At 41.1% G+C, this 26,848-nt stretch overlaps 2 protein-coding genes across 2 annotated transcripts in view; one reads left to right on the plus strand and one right to left on the minus strand.

Annotated features, from left to right (window-relative positions):
• The window catches only part of LOC143767297 (oocyte zinc finger protein XlCOF7.1-like), a 32,951-nt gene extending 9,615 nt beyond the window's left edge, over nucleotides 1-23,336 (plus strand). The window contains exons 2-7 of the mRNA XM_077255523.1: nucleotides 1,940-2,089; nucleotides 2,219-2,398; nucleotides 2,483-2,606; nucleotides 2,690-2,802; nucleotides 14,378-14,468; nucleotides 21,249-23,336. Coding sequence (XP_077111638.1) covers nucleotides 2,012-2,089; nucleotides 2,219-2,398; nucleotides 2,483-2,606; nucleotides 2,690-2,802; nucleotides 14,378-14,468; nucleotides 21,249-21,985 — 1,323 coding nt within the window. The 5' untranslated portion in view covers nucleotides 1,940-2,011 and the 3' untranslated portion in view covers nucleotides 21,986-23,336. The remainder of the gene's footprint in view (nucleotides 1-1,939; nucleotides 2,090-2,218; nucleotides 2,399-2,482; nucleotides 2,607-2,689; nucleotides 2,803-14,377; nucleotides 14,469-21,248) is intronic.
• LOC143767327 (uncharacterized) overlaps nucleotides 1-26,848 on the minus strand; it is a 760,398-nt gene that overhangs the window by 697,607 nt on the left and 35,943 nt on the right. The window lies entirely within an intron of this gene.

The following is a 26,848-nucleotide window of genomic DNA, read 5'->3' on the forward strand; positions in this document are numbered from 1 at the left end:
TTTAACTCCAAAACATCCTAACAGGCCAAGTTACATGTTAACATAGGAGTCCTTCATTGATATCACTTTCACAATTCTTGCATCCATTTAACTTGTGAGTTTATGGAGAGTTTCTACTTGTATTTCTTTGCATGAAGTCAGAATAGCCTCCCAGAGCTGCTGTTTTGATGTGAACTGCCTCCCACCCTCATAGATCTCTTGTTTGATGATCCTCCAAAGGTTCTCTATAGGGTTGAGGTCAGGGGAAGATGGTGGCCACACCATGAGTTTATCTCCTTTTATGCCCATAGCAGCCAATTACTCAGAGATATTCATTGGCATGCATGAAGATGATTTTGTTCCTGAAGGCACGTTTCTGCTTTTTAGACCATGGAAGAAAGTTGTCAGTCAGAAACTCTATTTACTTTGCTGAGGTCATTTTCACACCTTCAGGAACCTTAAGGGGCCCTACCAGCTGGTTCCCCATGATTCCAGCCCAAAACATGACTCCTCCACCTCCTTGCTGACGTCGCAGCCTTGTTGGGACATGGTGGCCATCCACCAACCATCCACTACTCCATCCATCTGGACCATCCAGAGTTGCTCGACACTCATCAGTAAACAAGACTGTTTGAAAATTAGTCTTCATGTATGTCTGGGCCCACTGCAACCATTTCTGCTTGTGAACACTGTTTAAGGGTGGCCGAATAGTAGGTTTATGCACCACAGCAAGCCTTTGAAGGATCCTACACCTTGAGGTTCGAGGGACTCCAGACACACTAGCAGCTTCAAATAACTGTTTGCTGCTTTGTAATGGTATTTTGGCAGCTGCTCTCTTAATCCAATGAATTTGTCTGCCAGAAAACTTCCTCATTATGCCTTTATTTGCATGAACTCTGTCTGTGCTCTGTTTCAGTCACACATCTCATCAGAGTATGATGATCACTCTTAAGTTTTCGTGAAATATCTAATTTTTTCATACCTTGTCCAAGGCATTGCACTATTTAACGCTTTTCAGCAGCAGAGAGATCCTTTTTATTTCCCATATTGCTTGAAACCTGTGACCTACATAATAATGTGGAACATCATTTTTGAGTAGTTTTCCTTTAATTAGAATCACCTGGAAAACTAATTATCACATGTGTTTAAGATTGATTTCAGTGATTCATTGAGCCCTGAGACACAATACCATCCACGAGTTTATTTGAACAACAAAACAATTAAATCTTTAATACACTTAAATCCAATTTGCATAATAATTTGGAACACAGTGTAATAGTGAGCACAAAGTGGAAGGCTCCTAACTTGACCTGCCAAGGCGATTTCCACTTGTTTTCAGGCTGCCTGGACTCCTTTTGTACCTGTGGCCGGTACCCTGGACTGTGGCCTACTACCACCAGTAAACCAGGTAAAGACTTTACAACTCTGTGTCCCCCACTTATTCATCGGCATACACCATCCTTGCCACACACTTTGGGAGCCCTGGGGACCCCGCTTCACCTGTGGGAAGCGTTACCATCTTGCTGCAACAACATCACCCCAGAGGACCCCCTTTAAGCAGCGTCGGCCCCTATTGACCGAGAACCACAGGTGGCGTCACGAACAATAGACTTTATTCACAATTCACCTTTTATTCCCCTTTTATTGGGCACCCAGCGCCATGGACTGGGTCGCAGCCACCGTGTCATCCCCTTTAAGACCGGACCCGGTACCGTGTACCCCACGGCCCTGACGGGCAACTCAATTACAGCATGCACCATCACTATGGTGATCTATCCACAGACTTTTTATTCTGACATCATCCAGTAAGCTCCATTTCGTTCTTGTATCAATGAAGTAAGCTCTGTTCTGTTTCTTTATCTTTTATCTATGTAGTAAGCTTGGTTATGTTTATGTATCTATGGAGTAAGATCTGTTCTGCCCGTTTATGATGTTACATCAGTATCTTCTTCCCATTCAGGTCCCTACAATATCGGATCCTCTCTGTGCACATTTTTTATATAAGAGAATTTTCCTGATTGATCAGTCAAGGATGGATAGATTCAGAAACAAGATGGCGGAGAGGATATTACACCTTACCCTAGAGATCCTCTTCCGGCTTACTGGAGAGGTGAGAGATTCTGATGACGTCACATTTCACCATTCTTATCTATGGGAATAACAGATGGACAGAACTGGAGAGGTGAGGACTCTGGAAATGTCTGTAGTGAGATTTATTAATGTGTCTCTCCATAACCAGGATTACACAGTAGTGAAGAAGACCTCTAGTGAGCGCTGTCAGGCCCCTGTGTCTGAGGCATGGGGAAGACCCCTGAGCCCAATCACGGGGCCTTCACCTCACCCCCTGATACATGAGGACATCAATGACCAGAAGATCTTAGAACTCGCCTACAAGATGATTGAGCTGCTGACTGGAGAGGTGACACTACTGAAAATGTTGGGACAAAATCCTGTAGCCCTATGAAGGGATCGATGGGGATGACGGTATCATTGTATGTGTCAGGTTCCTATAAGATGTCAGGATATTGCCGTCTATTTTTCCATGGATGAGTGGGAGTATTTAGAAGGACACAAAGATCTGTACAAGGACGTTATGATGGAGGTTCCCCAGCCCCTCACATCACCAGGTAATAGACAGGACTAAGTACACATGGCCTGTAATTATCTGTATATAAAGAATGAATTCAGTCCCTGTATGTGTTTCCTCCAGTTCTATCCAGTGAGAGGACAACACCAGAGAGAAGTCCCTGTCCTCGTCTTCTACTGGACTGTATACAAGAAAATCCCAATGTTCCTCAGGATCATCAGGAAGATGGAGAGAAGGTGTCATTTAATCTCCCCTATGATGTTTAGACGGCTGTGAAGGTCTTGTGTTCAGTCTGGTTTTATCCAACAGTATTATACATTGAACGGACAATTCATTACAGACACCAGTCATTTTATGATCGGAACTTTCCTGTACGGAAATTAAACATTGCTTGTGGAGCGCAGGAAATAATGTGATTAAGCCCCATGTCACAGTGGTCATATACTCATTGGTGCCAGGAACATAAAAATGAGGTTTTCATGCTTCCCTGGCCTTCACAGTCCTCTGATCTTAATCTTATAGAACATCTGTTGGACGCAGTACAATGGGTTTCAACAGCTAGTGATATCGATGATGTGATAAATTGTTTAGGTTGGTGGTCCAACGCACTACTAGATGGGTGTCTCCAGTAATGTGGCCATTCAGTGCATGTTTTATACTTGGTGGAGATGACAGTATAAAGCTGATCATAGACAATAGATGTTGTCTGGATCTTCTCACAATTTTCTAGTTATGGAGACTGGTGGTTAGAATTAGGAGCTGACAGGTTAGATTTAGGCCGGCGTCACACTCAGCGTAAGACAATACGGTCCGTTTTCTACGGCCGTAATACGGAGAAATGTTCCCAAAATAGCGATCTGTAGGCAGGGTGTGTCAGCGTATTTTGCGCATGGCATCCTCCGTATGTAATCCGTATGGCATCCGTACTGCGATATTTTCTCGCAGGCTTGCAAAACCGACATCTAATGGATTTATGTGCTCAAATGTTCGGTAAAACATATATACAGTGTGTATATATATATATATATATATATATATATATATATATATATATATATTTATTATTATTATTTATTGTTATAGCGCCATTTATTCCATGGCGCTTTACAAGTGAGGAGGGGTATACATAATAAAAACAAGTACAATAATCTTGAACAATACAAGTCATAACTGGTACAGTAGGAGAGAGGACCCTGCCCGCGAAGGCTCACAATCTACAAGGGATGGGTGAGCTACAACCAAACAACGCAGTAAGGATCAATTTCCAAGGAAAATTACCAAAGCATAGGATTATTACAATAAGCCTTTATTTATGGGTATGGCAAAAATTACAAAATGTGAAAATACATATAAAATTAATTATAAAATATCCATTCAAAAAGATAACGCTGCACAGGATTATAAAATGTAATAATAACTACCCCACTTGTATCAAGGTATTTTCACTTGTGCTATAAAAACGATCCCAAAACATTTTAAATTACATCATGAGTGTGATGCATCCCAGTTAAAGATAACAGGGATAGACATGATTAGGGCAAGCGAGAGAGGTGGCAAAATTAGTACATCCCTGGCCAAAAAAGAAACCAAATGGATATGGACACTTGATACTGTATCACCCAAAGGTCTAAATGAAAATCTAAGTTTTGTACCGTTCTTATAATAATTAGCATCTAATTTTGTAACAACCATCAGTTATATTTATTACTATTTTATTAAATATTAAAAATAATTTTATCAATTTTATCTGTTTTAATCCTATTTACTGTAAGGTTCTAGATATCATGTTATGTTATATAATCAAAAAATTTTTAAAAAATTTTTTAAAAAAATTTTTTAGATATAAAATAATTTCTCTTATTGTATATATTTGTTATGGCTGAATCTAGTGTAAAAAATTTTTTAATGTCGGTATTAATTAATTCTTCTTTTTTTATATTTAGTCCTCCTTTTGTAATTTTGCCATGAACGAATTATAATTCAGGTACACCGGCAACTTACCTTGTGCGGATTGGTGTATCGGGATTCTGGATGAAATTTCTGAATCTATGAAAGAAGAAAAAATAATAAATTATTTATCTGGAAATTGATTTGATATAAGTTAATTAATTAAACCATTGTAGTTGATTATATGTTTGTAGTTTAACCCCTTCCCGACATTTGACGTACTATCCCGTCGAGGTGGGGTGGGCCCGTATGACCGCCGACGGGATAGTACGTCATCACCGATCAGCGGCGCTCACGGGGGGAGCGCGGCCGATCGCGGCCGGGTGTCAGCTGCATATCGCAGCTGACATCCGGCACTATGTGCCAGGAGCGGTCACGGACCGCCCCCGGCACATTAACCCCCGGCACACCGCGATCAAACATGATCGCAGTGTACCGGCGGTATAGGGAAGCATCGCGCAGGGAGGGGGCTCCCTGCGGGCTTCCCTGAGACCCCCGGAGCAACGCGATGTGATCGCGTTGCTGCGAGGGTCTCCTACCTCCTTCCTGGCTGCAGGTCCCGGATCCAAGATGGCCGCGGCATCCGGGTCCTGCAGGGAAGGAGGTGGCTTACCGAGTGTCTGCTCAGAGCAGACGCTTGGTAAGCCTGCAGCCCTGCACAGCAGATCGTCGATCTGGCAGAGTGCTGTGCACACTGCCAGATCGATGATCTGTGATGTCCCCCCCTGGGACAAAGTAAAAAAGTTAAAAAAAAAATTTTCCACATGTGTAAAAAAAAAAAAAAAAAAAATCCTAAATAAATAATAAAAAAAAAAAATATATTATTCCCATAAATACATTTCTTTATCTAAATAAAAAAAACAAAACAATAAAAGTACACATATTTAGTATCGCCGCGTCCGTAACGACCCAACCTATAAAACTGCCCCACTAGTTAACCCCTTCAGTAAACACCGTAAGAAAAAAAAAAAAAAAACGAGGCAAAAAACAACGCTTTATTACCATACCGCCAAACAAAAAGTGGAATAACACGCGATCAAAAAGACTGATATAAATATCCATGGTACCGCTGAAAACGTCATCTTGTCCCGCAAAAAACAAGCCGCCATACAACATTATCAGCAAAAAAATAAAAAAGTTATAGTCCTGAGAATAAAGCGATACGAAAATAATTATTTTTTCTATATTTTAGTTTTTATCGTATAAAAGCGCCAAAACATAAAAAAATGATATAAATGAGATATCGCTGTAATCGTACTGACCCGAAGAATAAAACTGCTTTATCAATTTTACCAAACGCGGAACGGTATAAACGCCTCCCCCAAAAGAAATTCATGAATAGCTGGTTTTTGGTCATTCTGCCTCACAAAAATCGGAATAAAAAGCGATCAAAAACGGTCACGTGTCCGAAAATGTTACCAATAAAAACGTCAACTCGTCCCGCAAAAAACAAGACCTCACATGACTCTGTGGAGCAAAATGTGGAAAAATTATAGGTCTCAAAATGTGGAGACGCAAAAACTTTTTTGCTATAAAAAGCGTCGCTGGTTTCACACTTGCGTTTTTGTCTGCAGCGTTTTTTGCACAAAAAAACGCATGCGTTTTTTCCCTATATTTAACATTGAAAACGCATGCGGTTTTTTTGTACGCGTTTGGTCGCGTTTTCAAACGCATGCGTTTTTTTTCTGCATGCGTTCATTTTCAGAAATACAACCTGCAGTATTTTCTTGCGTTTTTAAGCACATGCGTTTGTTTGCGTTAAAAACGCATGCATTTAAACACACTGAAAAGCCACCCACCACCATCAAGGTGATAAAGGGATCCAAACCCTAACCCTAACTCTACCCCTAACCTCACCCCTAACCGTTTAATGAACATTTTCTGACAGTCATAGTGCCACGTATTTCAGTGCCACGTATTTCAGTGCCACGTATTTCAGTGCCACGTGTTTCAGTGCCACGTATTTCAGTGCCACGTATCACATATTTCAGTGCCACGTATCACGTATTTCAGTGCCACGTATCACGTATTTCAGTGCCACATATTTTAGTACCACGTATTTCAGTGCCACGTATTTCAGTGCCACGTATTTCAGTGCCACGTATTTCAGTGCCACGTATTTCAGTGCCACGTATTTCAGTGCCACGTATCACGTATTTCAGTGCCACGTATTTCAGTGCCACGTATTTCAGTGCCACGTATTTCAGTGCCACGTATTTCAGTGCCACGTATCACGTATTTCAGTGCCACGTGTTTCAGTGCCACGTATTTAAGTGCCACGTATCACGTATTTCAGTGCCACGTATTTCAGTGCCACGTATTTCAGTGCCACGTATCACGTATTTCAGTGCCACGTATTTCAGTGCCACGTATTTCAGTGCCACGTATTTCAGTGCCACGTATTTCAGTGCCACGTATCAGTGCCACGTATCACATATTTCAGTGCCACGTATTTCAGTGCCACGTATTTCAGTGCCACGTATTTCAGTGCCACGTATTTCAGTGCCACGTATTTCAGTGCCACGTATCACGTATTTCAGTGCCACGTGTTTCAGTGCCACGTATTTAAGTGCCACGTATCACGTATTTCAGTGCCACGTATTTCAGTGCCACGTATTTCAGTGCCACGTATTTCAGTGCCACGTATTTCAGTGCCACGTATTTCAGTGCCACGTATTTCAGTCACGTTTAGGGTTAGGGTTAGGGGTAGGGTTAGGGTTAGGGTTAGGGCTAGGGTTGGAGGTAAAGTTAGGGTTGGGGCTAAAGTTAGGGTTGGGGCTAAAGTTAGGGTTAGGGTTTGGATTACATTTACGTTTGGATTAGGGTTGGGATTAGAATTATGGGTGTGTCAGGGCTAGGGGTGTGGTTAGGGTTACCGTTGGGATTAGGGTTAGGGGTGTGTTTGGGTTAGGGTTTCAGGTAGAATTGGGGAGTTTCCACTGTCCAGGCACATCAGGGGCTCTACAAGCGCGACATGGCGTCCAATCTCAATTCCAGCCAATTCTGCGTTGAAAAAGTAAAACAGTGCTCCTTCCGAGCTCTCCCGTGCGCCCAAAAAGGGGTTTACCCCAACATATGTGTTATCAGCGTACTCGGGACAAATTGAACAACAACTTCTGGGGTCCAAGTTCTCTTGTTATCCTTAGGAAAATAAAAATTTGGGGGGCTAAAAATCATTTTTGTGGGAAAAAAAAGATGTTTTATTTTCACGGCTTTGCGCTATAAACTTTAGTGAAACACTTGGGGGTTCAAAGTTCTCAAAACACATCTAGATAAGTTCTTTGGGAGGTCTAGTTTCCAATATGGGGTCACTTGTGGGGGGTTTGTACTGTTTCGGTACATCAGGGGCTCTGCAAATGCAACGTGACGGCTGCTGACCAATCCATTTAAGTCTGCATTCCAAATGGCGCTCCTTCCCTTCCGAGCTCTGTCATGCGCCCAAACAGTGGTTCCCCCCCACATATGGGGTATCAGCGTACTCAGGACAAATTGGAAAACAAATTTTGGGGTCCAATTTATTCTGTTACCCTTGTAAAAATACAAAGCTGGGTGCTAAAAAATCATTTTTGAGAAAAAAAATAAAAATTATTTTCACGGCTCTGCGTTATAATCTGTAGTGAAACACTTGGGGGTTCAAAGCTCTCAAAACACATCTAGATAAGTTCCTTAGGGGGTCTACTTTCCAAAATGGTGTCACTTGTAGGGAGTTTCAATGTTTAGGCACATCAGGGGCTCTCCAAACGCAACATGGCGTCCCATCTCAATTCCAGTAAATTTTGCGTTGAAAAGTCAAATGGCGCTCCTTCCCTTCCAAGCTCTGCCATGCGCCCAAACAATGGTTTACACCCACATATGGGGTATCAGCGTACTCAGGACAAATTGCACAACATTTTTTGGGGTCCAATTTCTTCTCTTACCCTTGGGAAAATAAAAAATTGGGGGCGAAAAGATCATTTTTGTGAAAAAATATGATTTTTTATTTTTACGGCTCTGCATTATAAACTTCTGTGAAGCACTTGGTGGGTCAAAGTGCTCACCACACATCAAGATAAGTTCCTTAGGGGGTCTACTTTCCAAAATGGTGTCACTTGTAGGGGGTTTCAGTGTTTAGGCACATCAGGGGCTCTCCAAACGCAACATGGCGTCCCATCTCAATTCCAGTCAATTTTGCATTGAAAAGTCAAATGGCGCTCCTTCCCTTCCAAGCTCTGCCATGCGCCCAAACAATGGTTTACACCCACATATGGGGTATCAGCGTACTCAGGACAAATTGCACAACATTTTTTGGGGTCCAATTTCTTCTCTTACCCTTGGGAAAATAAAAAATTGGGGGCAAAAAGATCATTTTTGTGAAAAAATATGATTTTTTATTTTTACGGCTCTGCATTATAAACTTCTGTGAAGCACTTGGTGGGTCAAAGTGCTCACCACACATCTAGATAAGTTCCTTAGGGGGTCTACTTTCCAAAATGGTGTCACTTGTAGGGAGTTTCAATGTTTAGGCACATCAGGGGCTCTCCAAACGCAACATGGCGTCCCATCTCAATTCCAGTCAATTTTGCATTGAAATGTCAAATGGCGCTCCTTCCCTTCCAAGCTCTGCCATGCGCCCAAACAATGGTTTACACCCACATATGGGGTATCATCGTACTCAGGACAAATTGCACAACATTTTTTGGGGTCCAATTTCTTCTCTTACCCTTGGGAAAATAAAAAATTGGGGGCAAAAAGATCATTTTTGTGAAAAAATATGATTTTTTATTTTTACGGCTCTGCATTATAAACTTCTGTGAAGCACTTGGTGGGTCAAAGTGCTCACCACACATCAAGATAAGTTCCTTAGGGGGTCTACTTTCCAAAATGGTGTCACTTGTAGGGGGTTTCAGTGTTTAGGCACATCAGGGGCTCTCCAAACGCAACATGGCGTCCCATCTCAATTCCAGTCAATTTTGCATTGAAAAGTCAAATGGCGCTCCTTTCCTTCCGAGCTCTGCCATACGCCCAAACAGTGGTTTACCCTCACATATGGGGTATCAGCGTACTCAGGACAAATTGTACAACAACTTTGGGGGTCCATTTTCTCCTGTTACCCTTGGTAAAATAAAACAAATTGGAGCTGAAATAAATTGTGTGTGAAAAAAAGTTAAATGCTCATTTTTATTTAAACATTCAAAAAATTCCTGTGAAACACCTGAAGGGTTAATAAACTTCTTGAATGTGGTTTTGAGCACCTTGAGGGGTGCAGTTTTTAGAATGGTGTCACACTTGAGTATTTTCTATCATATAGACCCCTCAAAATGACTTCAAATGAGATGTGGTCCCTAAAAAAAAATGGTGTTGTAAAAATGAGAAATTGCTGGTCAACTTTTAACCCTTATAACTCCGTCACAAAAAAAAATTTTGGTTCCAAAATTGTACTGATGTAAAGTAGACATGTGGGAAATGTTACTTATTAAGTATTTTGCGTGACATATGTCTGTGATTTAAGGGCATAAAAATTCAAAGTTGGAAAATTGCGAAATTTTCAAAATTTTCGCCAAATATTCGTTTTTTTCACAAATAAATGCAAGTTATATCGAATAAATTTTACCACTAACATGAAGTACAATATGTCACGAGAAAACAATGTCAGAATCGCCAAGATCCGTCAAAGCGTTCCAGAGTTATAGCCTCATAAAGGGACAGTGGTCAGAATTGTAAAAATTGGCCCGGTCATTAACGTGCAAACCACCCTTGGGGGTGAAGGGGTTAATTTGGTGTCTGCTATATGTATGTACTATTGGAATAATTTTTTAGGGGGTATAATACCACATAAAAATATTTATGGGGTGCAAATTTAATAATAACACTTATGCACTTTCATGCAACTTTTGTGGAGCACATAAATTATGCAGCAATATACATATTGGTGGTAATAGTAAATACATAAATTTAACCCCTTCAACCCCTTAAATATATGATTAACCTAATTTTAACAAAGTAAGGGTTACTTGTTAAGATAGTATTTTCTATACATGGGAATTATTCCCATGTATATACATTTGTAATCCTGTATATTCTTTTTATCCACTCATCTTTCCAGCTATACACTATCAGCAATAGTGCTCTGTGGTTTGAGCCCTTTTTTCTTTCCCACACCGCGTCTCTGGTTGTGCGCGTGCGCGGTCTGTGCTTGGCAGTTCCGGCTTCCCTGCGTCCACGTTACCTTGGTTACGCTGGGTACTCCGCTCCCATGCGGCCGGACGTGTGACGCGGTGACCGGAACTGCAGGGCCTCCTGATCGCGCACGCGCCAATTACACCCGGACTGCGGCGGTTGGTGATATACTATAAAAAGCCCCTTACAGTTTAAAGGATTACTCCCCCTGACGAAGGATAACAATTTCCGAAACGCGCGTCGGGTGAGACGCTGGCACAGGATCAAAAACGTCCCCAGGTAGATATAACCACATTGTTGCTATACAATTACACATACGGGTGTTCAGCTTAGTCTGACACCTGATGAGTGATTTTTTCAATCTCCTTTCCTTTTTGCACACCAATGGCTGGTAACAGAAATTTGCACCTAGTCACTTTATATTATATTATATTTTATATGTTATAATAGTGCACGTCACTTTTTTCAATTTGGCTTTTATTATTGTTTCTTTTCACATTTTTTTCACGTGAGAGATTGATCTGTATAGCACAAGTGAAAATACCTTGATACAAGTGGGGTAGTTATTATTACATTTTATAATCCTGTGCAGCGTTATCTTTTTGAATGGATATTTTATAATTAATTTTATATGTATTTTCACATTTTGTAATTTTTGCCATACCCATAAATAAAGGCTTATTGTAATAATCCTATGCTTTGGTAATTTTCCTTGGAAATTGATCCTTACTGCGTTGTTTGGTTGTAGCTCGGTCTAGACTGTGGTCTCCACAGAGGTTGTCACACAGCGCACCCTGGTGGTTAATATTAAAACATTGCACAATAGATTTTATATTCTTTTATATATATGCGTATGAGTATGTGTGTATATATATATATATATAGAGGTGTGGATTGGAGTAATTGGTCCACCTGTGGGTACGCTGTGATTTTTAATAAGGGATGGGTGAGAATACAGTAGGTGAGGGTAGAGCTGGTCATGCAGCGGTTTGGTCGATCGGTGGTTACTGCAGGTTGTAGGCTTGTCGGAAGAGGTGGGTCTTCAGATTCTTTTTGAAGGTTTCGATGGTGGGCGAGAGTCTGATGTGTTGTGGTAGAGGGTTCCAGAGTAGGGGTGATACGCGACAGAAATCTTGTATACGATTGTGGGAAGAGGAAATAAGAGGAGAGTAGAGAAGGAGATCTTGTGAGGATCGGAGGTTGCGTGTAGGAAAGTACCGGGAGATGAGGTCACAGATGTAAGGAGGAGACAGGTTGTGGATGGCTTTGTACGTCATGGTTAGGGTTTTGTACTGGAGTCTCTGGGCAATGGGGAGCCAGTGAAGGGATTGACAGAGGGGAGAGGCTGGAGAATAGCGGGGGGACAGGTGGATTAGTCGGGCAGCAGAGTTTAGAATAGATTGGAGGGGTGCGAGAGTGTTTGAGGGGAGGCCACAGAGCAGGAGGTTGCAGTAGTCGAGGCGATTTACCGGCTTTTCACAGATATCGCGCTGAATTAAATATAAATACAGAATATATATATATGTGTCTCAATGATATATATATATATATATCATTGAGACACATATATATATATATTCTGTATTTATATTTAATTCAGCGCGATATCTGTGAAAAGCCGGTAATTCAATTGCCGGCTTTTCATTTCTCCTGCACAAACCCGACAGGATATGAGACATGGTTTACATACAGTAAACCATCTCATATCCCCTTTTTTTTTGCATATTCCACACTACTAATGTTAGTAGTGTGTATGTGCAAAATGTGGGCGCTGTAGCTGCGCAAATAAAGGGTTAAATGGCGGAAAAAAATGGCGTGGGCTCCCGCGCAATTTTCTCCGCCAGAATGGTAAAGCCAGTGACTGAGGGCAGATATTAATAGCCAGGAGAGGGTCCATGGTTATTGGCCCCCCCTGGCTACAAACATCTGCCCCCAGCCACCCCAGAAAAGGCACATCTGGAAGATGCGCCTATTCTGGCACTTGGCCACTCTCTTCCCACTCCCTGTAGCGGTGGGATATGGGGTAATGAAGGGTTAATGCCACCTTGCTATTGTAAGGTGACCTTAAGCCAGATTAATAATGGAGAGGCGTCAATGATGACACCTATCCATTATTAATCCAATTGTCTGAAAGGGTTAAAAAACACACACACACATTATTAAAAATTATTTTAATGAAATAAACACACAGGTTGTTTTAGTATTTTATTGCTCTCTCAATCCATCAGAACACCCTCGCTTGGCAAAATAATAAACGCACAAGATACATACCCTCAGATGAACCGTCACGTCCCACGAAGTAATCCATCTGAAGGAATAATTATTTGACAGGCAGGAGCTGTGCTAATGCACTCGCTCGTGTCTGTAATCCCCCGGGTAATGAAGGAAATCTGAGTGATCTGTACTTACATTGAGTTGCGGTGAGGCGCCCTCTGGTGGATGAACTCATATGAACTCGAGCGTGGGAACTTTTCCAAGGCTGCAGTTCATGAGAACATCCACCAGAGGGCGCCTCACCGCAACTCAATGTGAGTACAGATCACCCAGCTTTCCTTCATTCCCCGGGGTTACAGGCACGAGCGAGTGCATTAGCACAGCTCCTGCCTGTCAAATAATTAACCCCTTCAGATGGATTACTTCGTGGGACGTGACGGTTCATCTGAGGGTATGTATCTTGTGCGTTTATTATTTTGCCAAGCGAGGGTGTTCTGATGGATTGAGAGAGCAATAAAATACTAAAACAACCTGTGTGTTTATTTCATTAAAATAATTTTTAATAATGTGTGTGTGTGTTTTTTAACCCTTTCAGACAATTGGATTAATAATGGATAGGTGTCATCATTGACGCCTCTCCATTATTAATCTGGCTTAATGTCACCTTACAATAGCAAGGTGGCATTAACCCTTCATTACCCCATATCCCACCGCTACAGGGAGTGGGAAGAGAGCGGCCAAGTGCCAGAATAGGCGCATCTTCCAGATGTGCCTTTTCTGGGGTGGCTGGGGGCAGATGGTTTTTAGCCACGGGGGGGCCAATAACCGTGAACCCTCTCCTGGCTATTAATATCTGCCCTCAGTCACTGGCTTTACCATTCTGGCGGAGAAAATTGCGCGGGAGCCCACGCCAATTTTTTCCGCCATTTAACCCTTTATTTGCGCAGCTACAGCGCCCACATTTTGCACATACACACTACTAACATTAGTAGTGTGGAATATGCAAAAAAAAGGGGATATGAGATGGTTTACTGTATGTAAACCATGTCTCATATCATGTCGGGTTTAGGCAGGAGAAATTAAAAGCCGGCAATTGAATTACCGACTTTTCACTAACACCGCTGCGTATTTCTCGCAAGTCACACTGCTGGTCCGTGTGGAATCCGTATTTTTCTCGCCCCCATAGACTTTCATTGGCGTATTATTTGCGCAATACGCTGACAAACGCAGCATGCTGCGATTTTGTACGGCCGGAGAAAGCCGTATAATACTGAACCGTAATATACGGCTGATAGGAGCAGCCCCATTGAGAATAATTGTGCCGTTTGTTTGGCGAGTTTTACGGACGTAATTTCTGCGCTCTTACGTCCGTAAAACTCGCTAGTGTGACGCCGGCCTAATACAGGAGACCTATAGCTATGTGATAATGTTGTGTCATGTTTGGTCATCGTTTTTGTCCTTCAAAATTATATCCCCTAACAATCTTTATTTCAGGGTGTAGATGTGTCCTATATTAATACTACAGAGACATATGTGAGGGGTGATGAGCGGGGTAAAGAGGAGGTTCCTACAGATAACCGCACAGGTGAGTGGTGACCACTAAATGCAGAGAAGTGACAGGTTCTCCTCTTCTTTTTACAGTATGCTGCACAGAGTATTTTTTTGGGTGAGGATAATACTGGAAGATAAATTTGATGCAGAAATAACAGTTTCGTTTTACCAGATTGAAATGGTGTTTTTGTAAACTCAGAATCCATCTTCCTACGTTCAGATTACCACAGCCAACAACTGGTTACTGCTGTGAGCAAAGATTGGCTGCAGCGGTCACATGTCCATTCATCTGGATGAAAAACTAAGGGGATTTTTTTTAACTGTAAATTCAGCATCAGATCAGAGTAGGACTTGAATACCTGAACACTTTATGATGTACTCTTATGTAGTGTGAAGGTACATGGATTGTGGATTGGAGCTGTCGGCTCCACACAGGGCAGATGTCGGCTATATCGCATAACTGGCATCTGCCTTAAACAGCAGAAATTGGCTCTACTGCTGATCACAGCTGTTAACCTCCCAAATGCCACTGTTAATCACTTGTGTCTTGATTCAACTCGGACCTCTGGCCGAGAACCATCAATCCCCCTGCGATGCAATCGCAGGGAGTTGATGGATTGCTAAGACAGTTAAGGGACGGCTGAAGGCGCCTAAGCTTGTCATGTGAATTCTCCTGTGTAATCCAGCCAGAGTATTGCTGTGTACAGTACAAGCGATCTTAGGTTCAATTTTCTGAAGAAGGCTAAAATAACTGAATAAAAAATTATAAAAAAATAAAAAAATTTCAGATAGTCCATCCTTTCCCCAGTTAAAGCAACATCATATATATATATCTATATTTAATATCACAACGCCTTTAAAAGTCTGACATCAAAAAAATCAACCCAATCGGAAGACGGTAATAAATTAAAAAGACAAAATTACTAATTTTTTTTGGAGGGAGGATGGAGTGGGAGGGTAATAAGACAATTAAAACATAGTATGTTCACAAAATGGTGTAAAAAAAAAAAAAAAAAAATCGGCAAGAAAAAAACAAGCCCTAATAGAAAAATAAAAAGTTGTGGGACTTCGAAAACTGAGGCACAAACCAGTTACCATATTTGTTTTGCAAAGTTCAAAATTGTTTTAAGCCAATAAAATAGTGAAGAAAAAAAAACCTATTGAAATTTGGTATCTCTGCAATCGAACTACCATGGAGAATTATGATACCAGGTTATTTTCATTGCATAAATAACAATGTAAAACAAAATATATATAAAAAAAACAATGGCGGAATTGTGTTTTGTGTTTCTCCACTATTGAAATTTTTGTGTCATTTTCCCTGGCTTTATATGTTAAAAATAATGGTGCCATTCTAAAGTTACAAGTCGTCCTACAAAAAAAAAAAACTACAGTACACAGCCCAGTAAGTGACACATCCCTGGAATCAAGGTCTCTGTCCTCATATAATGCTACTTTCAGATTAGATAGCAAAAGTCTGGTGACAGATTCTCTTTAAAAGAGAGCTGGTGCATAGCTATGCATCACGTTTGTAGCAGGTCATAACAGCCAGAGGGGTTCTACTAAGTACTATAGATGCTTGTCATGAAGGGTTAAATAATTCTGAGACTGCAGGAGTCATTAAAACTGGAATGTTGTGTTTGACTTTGGAGCAACTACTTGTTCTATTAGTTGTGTCCTTACACTGAACACGTGACAATAAAACAGGAACCTTCGAAGAACTTTGAGTCAACGTAGTAGTGAAAACAGGTTCCTCATAATCATCGATAATTCTCTGCTGTTGACACTACTGTGCGAAATCAAATTTTTCTCGTATATGTTGCATCTTTGTTTTTTTTTTCCTGAATAGAACACAAACCCGTTACAGTTTGAGGTTGTTCACATGGACCTGTGCGGATCACGTGTCTTCAAAAACTGAGACTATATCCTCCCTTTTTTCCAAGAGCCATAATTTTTCTTTCTCTGTTCGCATAGAGATATGAGGGCTTGTTTTTTGCGAGTTGTACTTTTTAATGACATTAATTATTTTACCACCTAGTGCACTGAAAAAATGGAAAAAAATCCAAGTGCAGTGAAATTGCAAAAAACGCAATTTTGACATTTTGGGGGGGGAATTATTTTTGCAGTGTACAATGACCGGGGAATATGATTGTCCTCATCAGTACAATTTCGGAGATGACAAACTTGTCCAGTATTTTTTAAATTGTTTTAGTGGTTAACCCCTTCATGACCTTGGGATCTTCCGTTTTTCCGTGTTCGTTTTTCGCTCCCCTCCTTCCCAGAGCCATAACCTTTTTTATTTTTCCGTCAATTTGGCCATGTGAGGGCTTATTTTTTGCGGGACGAGATGTACATTTGAAAGACATCATTGGTTTTACCATGTCATGCACTAGAAAACGGGAAAAAAATTCCAAGTGAGGCGAAATTGCAAAAAAAGTGCAATCTCACACTAGTTTTTTGTTTGGCTTTTTTGCTAGGTTCACTAAATGCTAAAACTGACCTGCCACTATGATTCTCCAGGTCAGTACGAGTTCATAGACACCTAACATGACTAGGTTATTTTTTATCTAAGTGGTGAAAAAAAATTCCAAACTTTACTAAAAAAAAAAAAAGAATTTGCGCCATTTCCGATACTCGTAGCGTCTCCATTTTTCATGATCTGGGGTCGGGTGAGGGCTTATTTTTTGCATGCTGAGCTGGCGTTTTTAATGATACCATTTCGGTGCAGATATGTTCTTTTGATCGCCCGTTATTGCATTTTAATGCAATGTCACGGCGACCAAAAAAACGTAATTCTGGCATTTCGAATTTTTTTTCTCTCTACGCTGTTTAGCGATCAGTTTAATGCTTTTTTTTTTTATTGATAGAGCGGGCGATTCTGAACGCGGCGATACCAAATAGGTGTAGATTTGATTTTTTTTTAATTTATTTATTTTGGGGCGAAAGGGGGGTGATTTAAACTTTTATATTTTTTTTTATTTTTTTCACATTTTATTTAACTTTTTTTTTTAACTTTTGCTATGCTTCTATAGCCTCCATAGGAGGCTAGATGCTGGCACAGCACGATCGCCTCTGCTACATATAAGCGATCTGCTGTTCGCTGCTATGCAGCAGAAAATCACATGTGCTGTGAGCGCCGACCACAGGGTGGCACTCACAGCTGCCGTGGATCTGTAACCATAGAGGTCTCAAGGACCTCTATGGTTACAATGGAGAAGCATCGCCGACCTCCGATCATGTGAAGGGGGTCGGCGATGAGCTCATTTCCGGCCGCCCGGCCGGAAGAGCAGGTTAAATGCTGCTGTCTGCGTTTGACAGCGGCATTTATCTAGTTAATAGGCGCGGGCAGATCGCGATTCTGCCCGCGCCTATTAGGCCGGCGTCACACTCGGCGTAAGACAATACGGTCCGTATTTTACGGCCGAAATACGGTGAAATGTTCCCAAAATAGTGATCCGTAGGCAGGGTGTGTCAGCGTATTTTGCGCATGGCATCCTCCGTATGTAATCCGTATGGCATCCGTACTGTGAGATTTTCGCGCAGGCTTGCAAAACCGACATCTAATGGATTTATGTGCTCAAATGTTCATTAAAACATATATACAGTGTATATATATATATATATATATATATATATATATATATATATATATATATATATATATATATATGTCATTGAGACACATATATATATATTCTGTATTTAGATTTCATTCAGCGCGATATCTGTGAACAGCCGGTAATTCAATTGCCGGCTTTTCATTTCTCCTGCACAAACCCGACAGGATATGAGACATGGTTTACATACAGTAAACCATCTCATATCCCCATTTTTTTTGCATATTCCACACTACTAATGTTAGTAGTGTGTATGTGCAAAATTTCAGCGCTGTAGCTGCTGAAATAAAGGGTTAAATGGCGGAAAAAATTGGCGTGGGCTCCCGCGCAATTTTCTCCGCCAGAATGGTAAAGCCAGTGACTGAGGGCAGATATTAATAGCCTAGAGAGGGTCCATGGTTATTGGCCCCCCCGTGGCTACAAACATCTGCCCCCAGCCACCCCAGAAAAGGCACATCTGGAAGATGCGCCTATTCTGGCACTTGGCCACTCTCTTCCCACTCCCTGTAACGGTGGGATATGGGGTAATGAAGGGTTAATGCCACCTTGCTATTGGAAGGTGACATTAAGCCAGATTAATAATGGAGAGGCGTCAATTATGACACCTATCCATTATTAATCCAATTGTTGGAAAGGGTTAAAAAACACACACACACATGATTAAAAAGGATTTTAATGAAATAAACACAGCGGTTGTTGTAATAATTTATTGTTCTCGCAATCCATTTCCAGGCCCTCGCTTGGCAAAATAATAAACGCACAAGATACATACCTTCTGATGTCAGATCACGTCCCACGAAGTAATCCATCTGAAGGGGTTAACTAATATTACAGGCACAGCTGCGATAAACCACTCGCTCGTGCCTGTAATCCCCGGGTGCTGAAAGGAAAGCAGTGATCTGTACTTACATTGAGTCGCGGTGAGGCGCCCTCTGGTGGATGTTCTCATGAACTGCAGCCTGGGAACTTTTTCCCACGCTCCAGGTCATATGAGGACATCCACCAGGGGGCGCATCACCGCGACTGAAGGAAATGTAGGTCAATGACCTACATTTCATTCATTCGCCGGGGATTACAGGCACGGAGCACAGCTGCATTAGCAGGGCTCCTGCCTGTAATATTAGTTAACCCCTTCAGATGGATTACATCGTGGGACGTGATCTGACATCAGAAGGTATGTATATTGTGCGTTTATTATTTTGCCAAGCGAGGGTTTGCAAATGGATTGCGAGAACAATAAATTATTACAACAACCGCTGTGTTTATTTCATTAAAATCCTTTTAAATCATGTGTGTGTGTGTGTTTTTTTAACCCTTTCCTACAATTGGATTAATAATGGATAGGTGTCATAATTGACGCCTCTCCATTATTAATCTGGCTTAATGTCACCTTCCAATAGCAAGGTGACATTAACCCTTCATTACCCCATATCCCACCGCTACAGGGAGTGGGAAGAGAGTGGCCAAGTGCCAGAATAGGCGCATCTTCCAGATGTGCCTTTTCTGGGGTGGCTGGGGGCAGATGTTTTTAGCCACGGGGGGGCCAATAACCATGGACCCTCTCCTGGCTATTAATATCTGCCCTCAGTCACTGGCTTTACCACTCTGGCGGAGAAAATTGCGCGGGAGCCCACGCCAATTTTTTCCGCCATTTAACCCTTTATTTTAGCAGCTACAGTGCCCAAATTTTGCACATACACACTATTAACATTAGTAGTGTGGAATATGCAAAAAAAATGGGGATATGAGATGGTTTACTGTATGTAAACCATGTCTCATATCATGTCGGGTTTGTGAAGGAGAAGGAAAAAGCCGGCAATTGAATTACCGACTTTTCACTAACACCGCTGCGTATTTCTCGCAAGTCACACTGCAGGTCCGTGTGGAATCCGTATTTTTCTCGCCCCCATAGACTTTCATTGGCGTATTATTAGCGCAATACGCTGACAAACGCAGCATGCTGCGATTTTGTACGGCCGTAGAAAGCCGTATAATACTGAACCGTAATATACGGCTAATAGGAGCAGCCCCATTGAGAATAATTGGGCCGTATGTAATGCGAGTTTTACGGACGTAGTTTCTGCGCTCTTACGTCCGTAAAACTCGCCAGTGTGACGCCGGCCTTACAGGCACATGTCAACTGTTCAAAACAGCTGACATGTCCCGGCTTTGATGCGGGCTCACCGCCGGAGCCCGCATCAAAGAGGGGCTTCTGACCTCGTACTATCCCGTCCGAGGTCAGAAAGGGGTTAAAAAAATAAATATTTTTTTTTTTTTTAGAGCTGTAGCATTTCTATTTTTTGTCAATAGAGGGGGCTTATTTTGTTTGTGGGGCAAGACAATGTTTTCATTGATACCATTTTGGGGTAGATTGTTACAGCATTTATTACAGTATTGCGTTGACCCAAAAAATGCAATTTTGACATCTTGATTTTTTTCTGCTTACAGTGCTTACCGATCAGGTTAATTATTTTTATATTTTGATAGGTTGAACGTTTCTGGATGTGGCAAAACACCATCTTTGTTTTTTATTTTTATTTTTAGTATCTTTATTTTTAAAGGAGGAAAAGGGGGGTCATTTGAGCCTTTCAATTTTTTTTTTTCACAGTATTTGTTAGTGCCCTTAGGGGACTTGAATCTGCTATCATCTGATTGCTTGTACTATATACAGCGATACCACAGCATTGCATTTACAGTCTACTTAGAAGCCCGGAGCTCAGTGATTACAGGCATGTAGGTGTTCACCAGACTACCTGCTGTTATAATAATCCATCAGCAACCTGCTATAAAGTTATGGGGGTGCTGATGGGAGCATAAAATGACGCAGCCCCATGTGATCGCGCTGTTAATGGCACTGTCAAAGTTTGACAACAGCATTTAACAAGATAAAAGTCGTGGAAGCAACTCCACACCACCCACAGCTGTTAGAGGTAGATCCTGGCTGTATGTCACGGCCATCATCTCACCCTGTGAGCCTGCTCCACACCTGCTACCGACTGGCGCTGTACATGTACGGTAAGGGTTTAATGGATAATAATATGGTTGGCATTGATGTTAAAAACTAACACGTGATTAAACACTGATGGAAATGAGTTATTTTTTATCATCTGCACATCTTTTTGACCAATTCTAATACTATTTTTGTATTCAATGCATGGTTAATGATAAATTGTAAAATCAGCTTTATTCCTTGGCAGATGATTGCACCTGGAGGTCAAAGGGACATCAGATATCTTCAGATGTTAAAGCAGATGATCATTCTATCCCATCAGATAGATATAAAGAGGACTCAATTATACCAGATATACCTTCATCCATTCACAGTAAAGAGCTGTCATCTGATTTGCCGTCTTTTGATTCATCACAGCCTCTTCAGCAAATTAAAAATAATAGAAGAGATGATGAACATCAAAGAGCTCCCACAGGAGAGAAGCTCTTTCTATGTCCTGAATGTGGAATATGTTTTACCCACAAGTCACATTTTCTTAAACATCAAAAAACTCACTTAACAAAGAAGACATTTTCTTGTTCAAAATGTGAGCATTCTTTTTCTGAGAAATCACATCTTGTCACACATCAGAGAAGTCATACAGGGGAGAAGCCCTTTTCATGTCTAAAATGTGGGAAATGTTTTACAACGAACTATAAGTTCATTAGACATCAGAGAAGCCACACAGGGGAGAAGCCATTTGCATGTCCAGAATGTAGGAAATCTTTTACAGATAATTCGGTTCTTGTTAGACATCAAAAAATTCACACAGGGGAGAAGCCATTTGCATGTTCAGAATGTGGGAAATGTTTTATAAATAAATCGGTTCTTGTTAGACATCAAAAAATTCACACAGGGGAGAAACCATTTTTATGTTCAGAATGTGGAAAATATTTTAGTCAGAAATCAAATTTTATTAAACATCAAAAAAATTCACACAGGTGAGAAGCCATTTTCATGCTCAGAATGTGGAAAATATTTTATTTACAAATTAAATTTTCTTAAACATCAAATAATTCACACAAGAGAGAAGCCATAGGCATGTCCAGAATATAGGAAATTCTGTTTTTTTTAAAGTGATACTTATTAGACATAATACAATTCATACAAGGGAGAAGTTATTTTTACGTTCAGGATGTAGAAAAAAAAGTACACAGAAATCAAATTTTTTAAACATTAAATAATTCTCACAGAGAAGAAGCCATTTTGGTGATCAGAATGTGGAAAATATTTTACTCAGAAATTACATTTTCATAAACACCAAATAATTCACACAGGGGAGAAGCCATATTCTTGTCCAGCACATAGGAAATGTTTTACAAATAAATTAATTCTTGTTCATCATAAAAATAAATTAAACAGAGCAAACATGTTCAGAAAGTGGAAAATATTTTACTCAGATATCACATTTTTTAAACATCAAATAATTCACACAAGAGAGAAGCCATAGTCACGTTCAGAATATAGGAAATGTTTTACAAATAAATGAGTTCTTGTTCGACATAAAAATAACTTCTCCCCTGTATGATTTTTTTTTATGTTCAGGACGTGGAAAATATTTGACTCACAAATCAAATTTTCTTAGACATAAGATAATTCACACAGGGGAGAAGCCATATTCATGTTTATAACATAGGGAATATTTTACAATAAATGAGTTCTTATGCGACATAAAAAAATTCATACAGGGTAGAAGCCATTTTCACATTCAGAATGTGAAATGGCTTCAGAAAAGAGTTATGTCACATGTGCATGAGGCCTAAATATCCTTTCACTCTGCCCAAAGTGTGCTTCTGGATACAGATGATACAGATTGACAATGAGCATCATTGTGTTCCGGAATCACTCTTTAGGACGAGTGAAAGGATTCATTGTGTTCTGAAATCACTCATTAGGATGAGTGAAAAGATATCGGTTCTTTCAATGATACACCTTCTTGATCATAGTAAAAAATATGTACCTGCTGTATTCAAAACTGGTGCGGTGGGGAGCTAAACTACTGTCTACACAGATGACATGGCGGGTAGCGGCAGACAGGTGCACACGCAATGTAATGTTTGAAGGTGAGGTCTACACATCTGCGCAGGTAGAGTTCACACTGCGTCCCACGGAATATCGCATCACGTTTACTTTCTGGACCTCTGACTGTCTCTCTTTGCAGATCGCACTTTTACCATGAGTGATGTTGAGTACGAAATGATGATTAGGAAATGTATGCTGTTTCCAATAAACATTTGTTATTAAAAAGTAAATAAAATTCAAATAACTCACCGAGATATCATTCATGTTTATAAAATATTCCACATTTATGTATAGCGTATATCTGGCATTTTAACCATTCTAGCTAGATATAGCGCTCGCTTTGAAGATCACCACCTGTGCGCCAGTATCACATTTAGGTCATCATATCTGTGAATGTAGTTGAAGAGAGCTATACATTGTCATAGTTTGAATAAAGAAGAAGATGATTGTCACCAGATCAACTACAGTGACCGGTCAAGAAGAGAAAAAAAAAAAATAAATTTGTATTTCTTCTATGCTGCCACTAGATGGCGTAGTAGTACCGTAAAATAGCTTTTTTATAGCTGGCTGCCATAAGCTGCATTCATAGAGGAGATTTTCATCACTGGCACAAGGTGACATATAGTAGTTTGATCAGTAGATGCCGCTCTTGTTTTAAGTTAAGTTCATGTTATGCCTCCAATAAAAACGAAATAAAAGGAAAAAAGAAAAAAACAAAAACTAAACAAAATAAAATTATATTTAGAGATGACTTGAGCACTGAGGACCAGGGCAAGGGACAGTAAGTCTCAAAATGCTTAGATATGACTTTCTCAATTGTATGGTAGTGACCAGATCAGACAATCGTGGTTGGGCTTGTTATAGAGAAAGAGTCCTATCCTGCAGAACGCCTGTGTGAGGAGGGGGGAACCAATCCCCAAGGTGTCTCTTCAGTTCAGTCAATATGATGTTGTTATCATCTTTGAGGTTGATAAGGTTGGTGAGGGGGACCGTTATGTAGAATACACTCCTGTTTATTGTGTGTCAACTCGGTGCATCTTTATCTATAGGCGGGGAGGGGAAGATGGTGCCGATCTCACAAAGGGTCCGAGGCAATATCCGATATATGAGGAGTGCCGCAGTACTCGCCACCTCACACCCCCAGTTATCGACAGGGGAGGGGGTCCAGCAAAGGACGGCGTAGAGGAAGCGGCCCTTATCTGATTAACAGGGGTATCTCTCTGCGCCCTGTGAGGAAACCAAAATGGCGCCGGGCTCGGCGGGAAATCCCCAGGTCCGTCTCTTCACCACAGAGACGCGCCGTCTCATCAAGACAGCCGCTGGGCTGAGAGGGGCTCAGAGCGCCGCCGAGGACGTTAAGCCCACCCAGCGACATTACCGACAGGTGTGTCTGATCTCTTCAGCAGGTACCCTGGGCAGGACGCAGTGACCGGGCCGCAGCAGCGATGGACCCGCACCCCGCAGAGGACCGCAGCAACCACCGGACCCCGAGGGGCCCCAGCGCTGAGAGGCGGCAAGCTGCAGAAGCGGTAAGCTGGGGTGGGGAAGTGTGTCCGGGGAAAGTACTGCCCGTACCTCTCTGAAGCCATTGAGGTATGCTGTATTCAGGGTCCACACACTGTCTAAGATGGCGGCATCTCTTTCCTTTCCCCTCTTTCCCTCCGAGTCTCACGGGTCCCGTGCTGGGGTGAGGTGCACCACTTGCTGTCAATTTCTTCTGGGGACAGTCACAACATTAAATTCCTTCTGAGGAGTTATTTTTGACTCTGTGGGGCCAGAAAGTTCGGTGTTAAACCAGAGCCAGGCAGGAGCTCCTAAGAAGTGCGACCGTTCCCTCTTGCAGCCAGGCCACGCCCCCTATCTGGCATTTTAAATGATCAGGACAATTCCTGAACCAGCCATTAAATGCCCAGGTTGTCTCATCTGATTAACAGGGTGTCCTCATTAGATGAGACCAGCTGAGAATAGATTGCATCAGCAACTGTCCCGATCATGTACAGCAGCCTCTAATGATTGGGCATAAATGAGGTGTTGGACAATTCCTTTTAAACCTTGATTCAAATTAACAAGCATCTGCTTTTTCTATGTTTGTGCTTATATAGTTTTTCTTTAGATGCTAACCCCTTAACGCAGCGGCCATTTTCTGTTTTGTTTTTCCTCCCCTTCTTCCAAGAGCCATAACTTTTTAATTTTTGCCATCAACATAGCCGTATAAGGGCTTGTTTTCTGTGGGTGTAGTTGTACTTTTGATTGACACCATTCATTTACTTGAAAGAATGGGTGAAAAATGACATGTCCGTCAAGTTCAACTGAGGAATGGAAGATAAAGTGATTAAGTGGAAAAGGCGTGAAACTATAATGTACAAACCAATCTGCCTATACGGGATTATCATCTAGAACGCCAATCAGACTGGATGAACATTCAGAAAAAGAATTTTATATATTTACATAATTCTTTCTTACTTTCTTCTAAGAAATCATGATTTTTTTGCTGTGACTAGCTACTAATGTTGGCTAATCCACAGATTAATAGTTTAATGGTAAAAAAAAAAAACTCTTGTCGCCTCTGGAAAGTGAACTGTTTTTTTCAACACGAATAACATTTTACACGATAAAGCTTTTCACCGTATTTTCTCTATAGACCATTTATTTATATACTTGTTAATCATGTCCCCACTTAGACTTCCCTTCCCACAGACTGAATGGCTTTAATGAAGTTAGTTATTTTTATGTTTTCTCATAATTAAGATCATCCTTAGCAGGTCTGTGCTACATCGTTGCACCTTTTCTAACTTCAGAGTATCCTTTCTACGCAGTGGACGTAGTGTATATGGACTTTTCAAAAGCTTTTGATACGGTGCCACACAAAAGGTTAATACATAAAATGAGAATAATGGGGATAGGGGAAAATATGTGTAAGTGGGTTGAGAGCTGGCTCAGGGATAGGAAACAAAGGCTGGTTATTAATGGAGCACACTCGGACTGGGTCACGGTTAGCAGTGGGGTACCACAGGGGTCAGTATTGGGCCCTCTTCTTTTTAACATTTATTAATGACCTTGTAGGGGGGCATACAGAGTAGAATTTCAATATTTGCAGATGACACTAAACTCTGCAGGGTAATCAATACAGAAGAGGACAATTTTATATTACAGGATGATTTATGTAAACTAGGAGCTTGGGCTGACAATAAATAATTGTGGGATAAATGTAAGGTCATGCACTTGGGCAGAAGTAATAAGATGTATAATTATGTGCTTAATTCTAAAACTCTGGGCAAAACCGTCAATGAAAAAGACCTGGGTGTATGGGTGGATGACAAACTCATATTCAGTGGCCAGTGTCAGGCAGCTGCTACAAAGGCAAATAAAATAATGGGATGCATTAAAAGAGGCATAGATGCTCATGAGGAGAACATAATTTTACCTCTATACAAGTCACTAGTTCGACCACACTTAGAATACTGTGTACAGTTCTCATCTCCGGTGTATAAGAAAGACATAGCTGAACTAGAGCGGGTGCAGAGAAGAGCGACCAAGGTTATTAGAGGACTGGGGGGTCTTCAATACCAAGATAGATTATTACACTTGGGGCTATTTAGTTTGGAAAAACGAAGGCTAAGGGGTGATCTTATTTTAATGTATAAATATATGAGGGGACAGTACTAAGACCTTTCTGGTGATCTTTTTAATCATAGACCTGAGACAGGGACAAGGGGGCATCCTCTACGTCTGGAGGAAACAAGGTTTAAGCATAATAACAAACGCGGATTCTTTACTGTAAGATCA

The sequence above is a fragment of the Ranitomeya variabilis genome, chromosome 4, assembly GCF_051348905.1.
Source record: "Ranitomeya variabilis isolate aRanVar5 chromosome 4, aRanVar5.hap1, whole genome shotgun sequence".
Taxonomy (NCBI): domain Eukaryota; kingdom Metazoa; phylum Chordata; class Amphibia; order Anura; family Dendrobatidae; genus Ranitomeya; species Ranitomeya variabilis.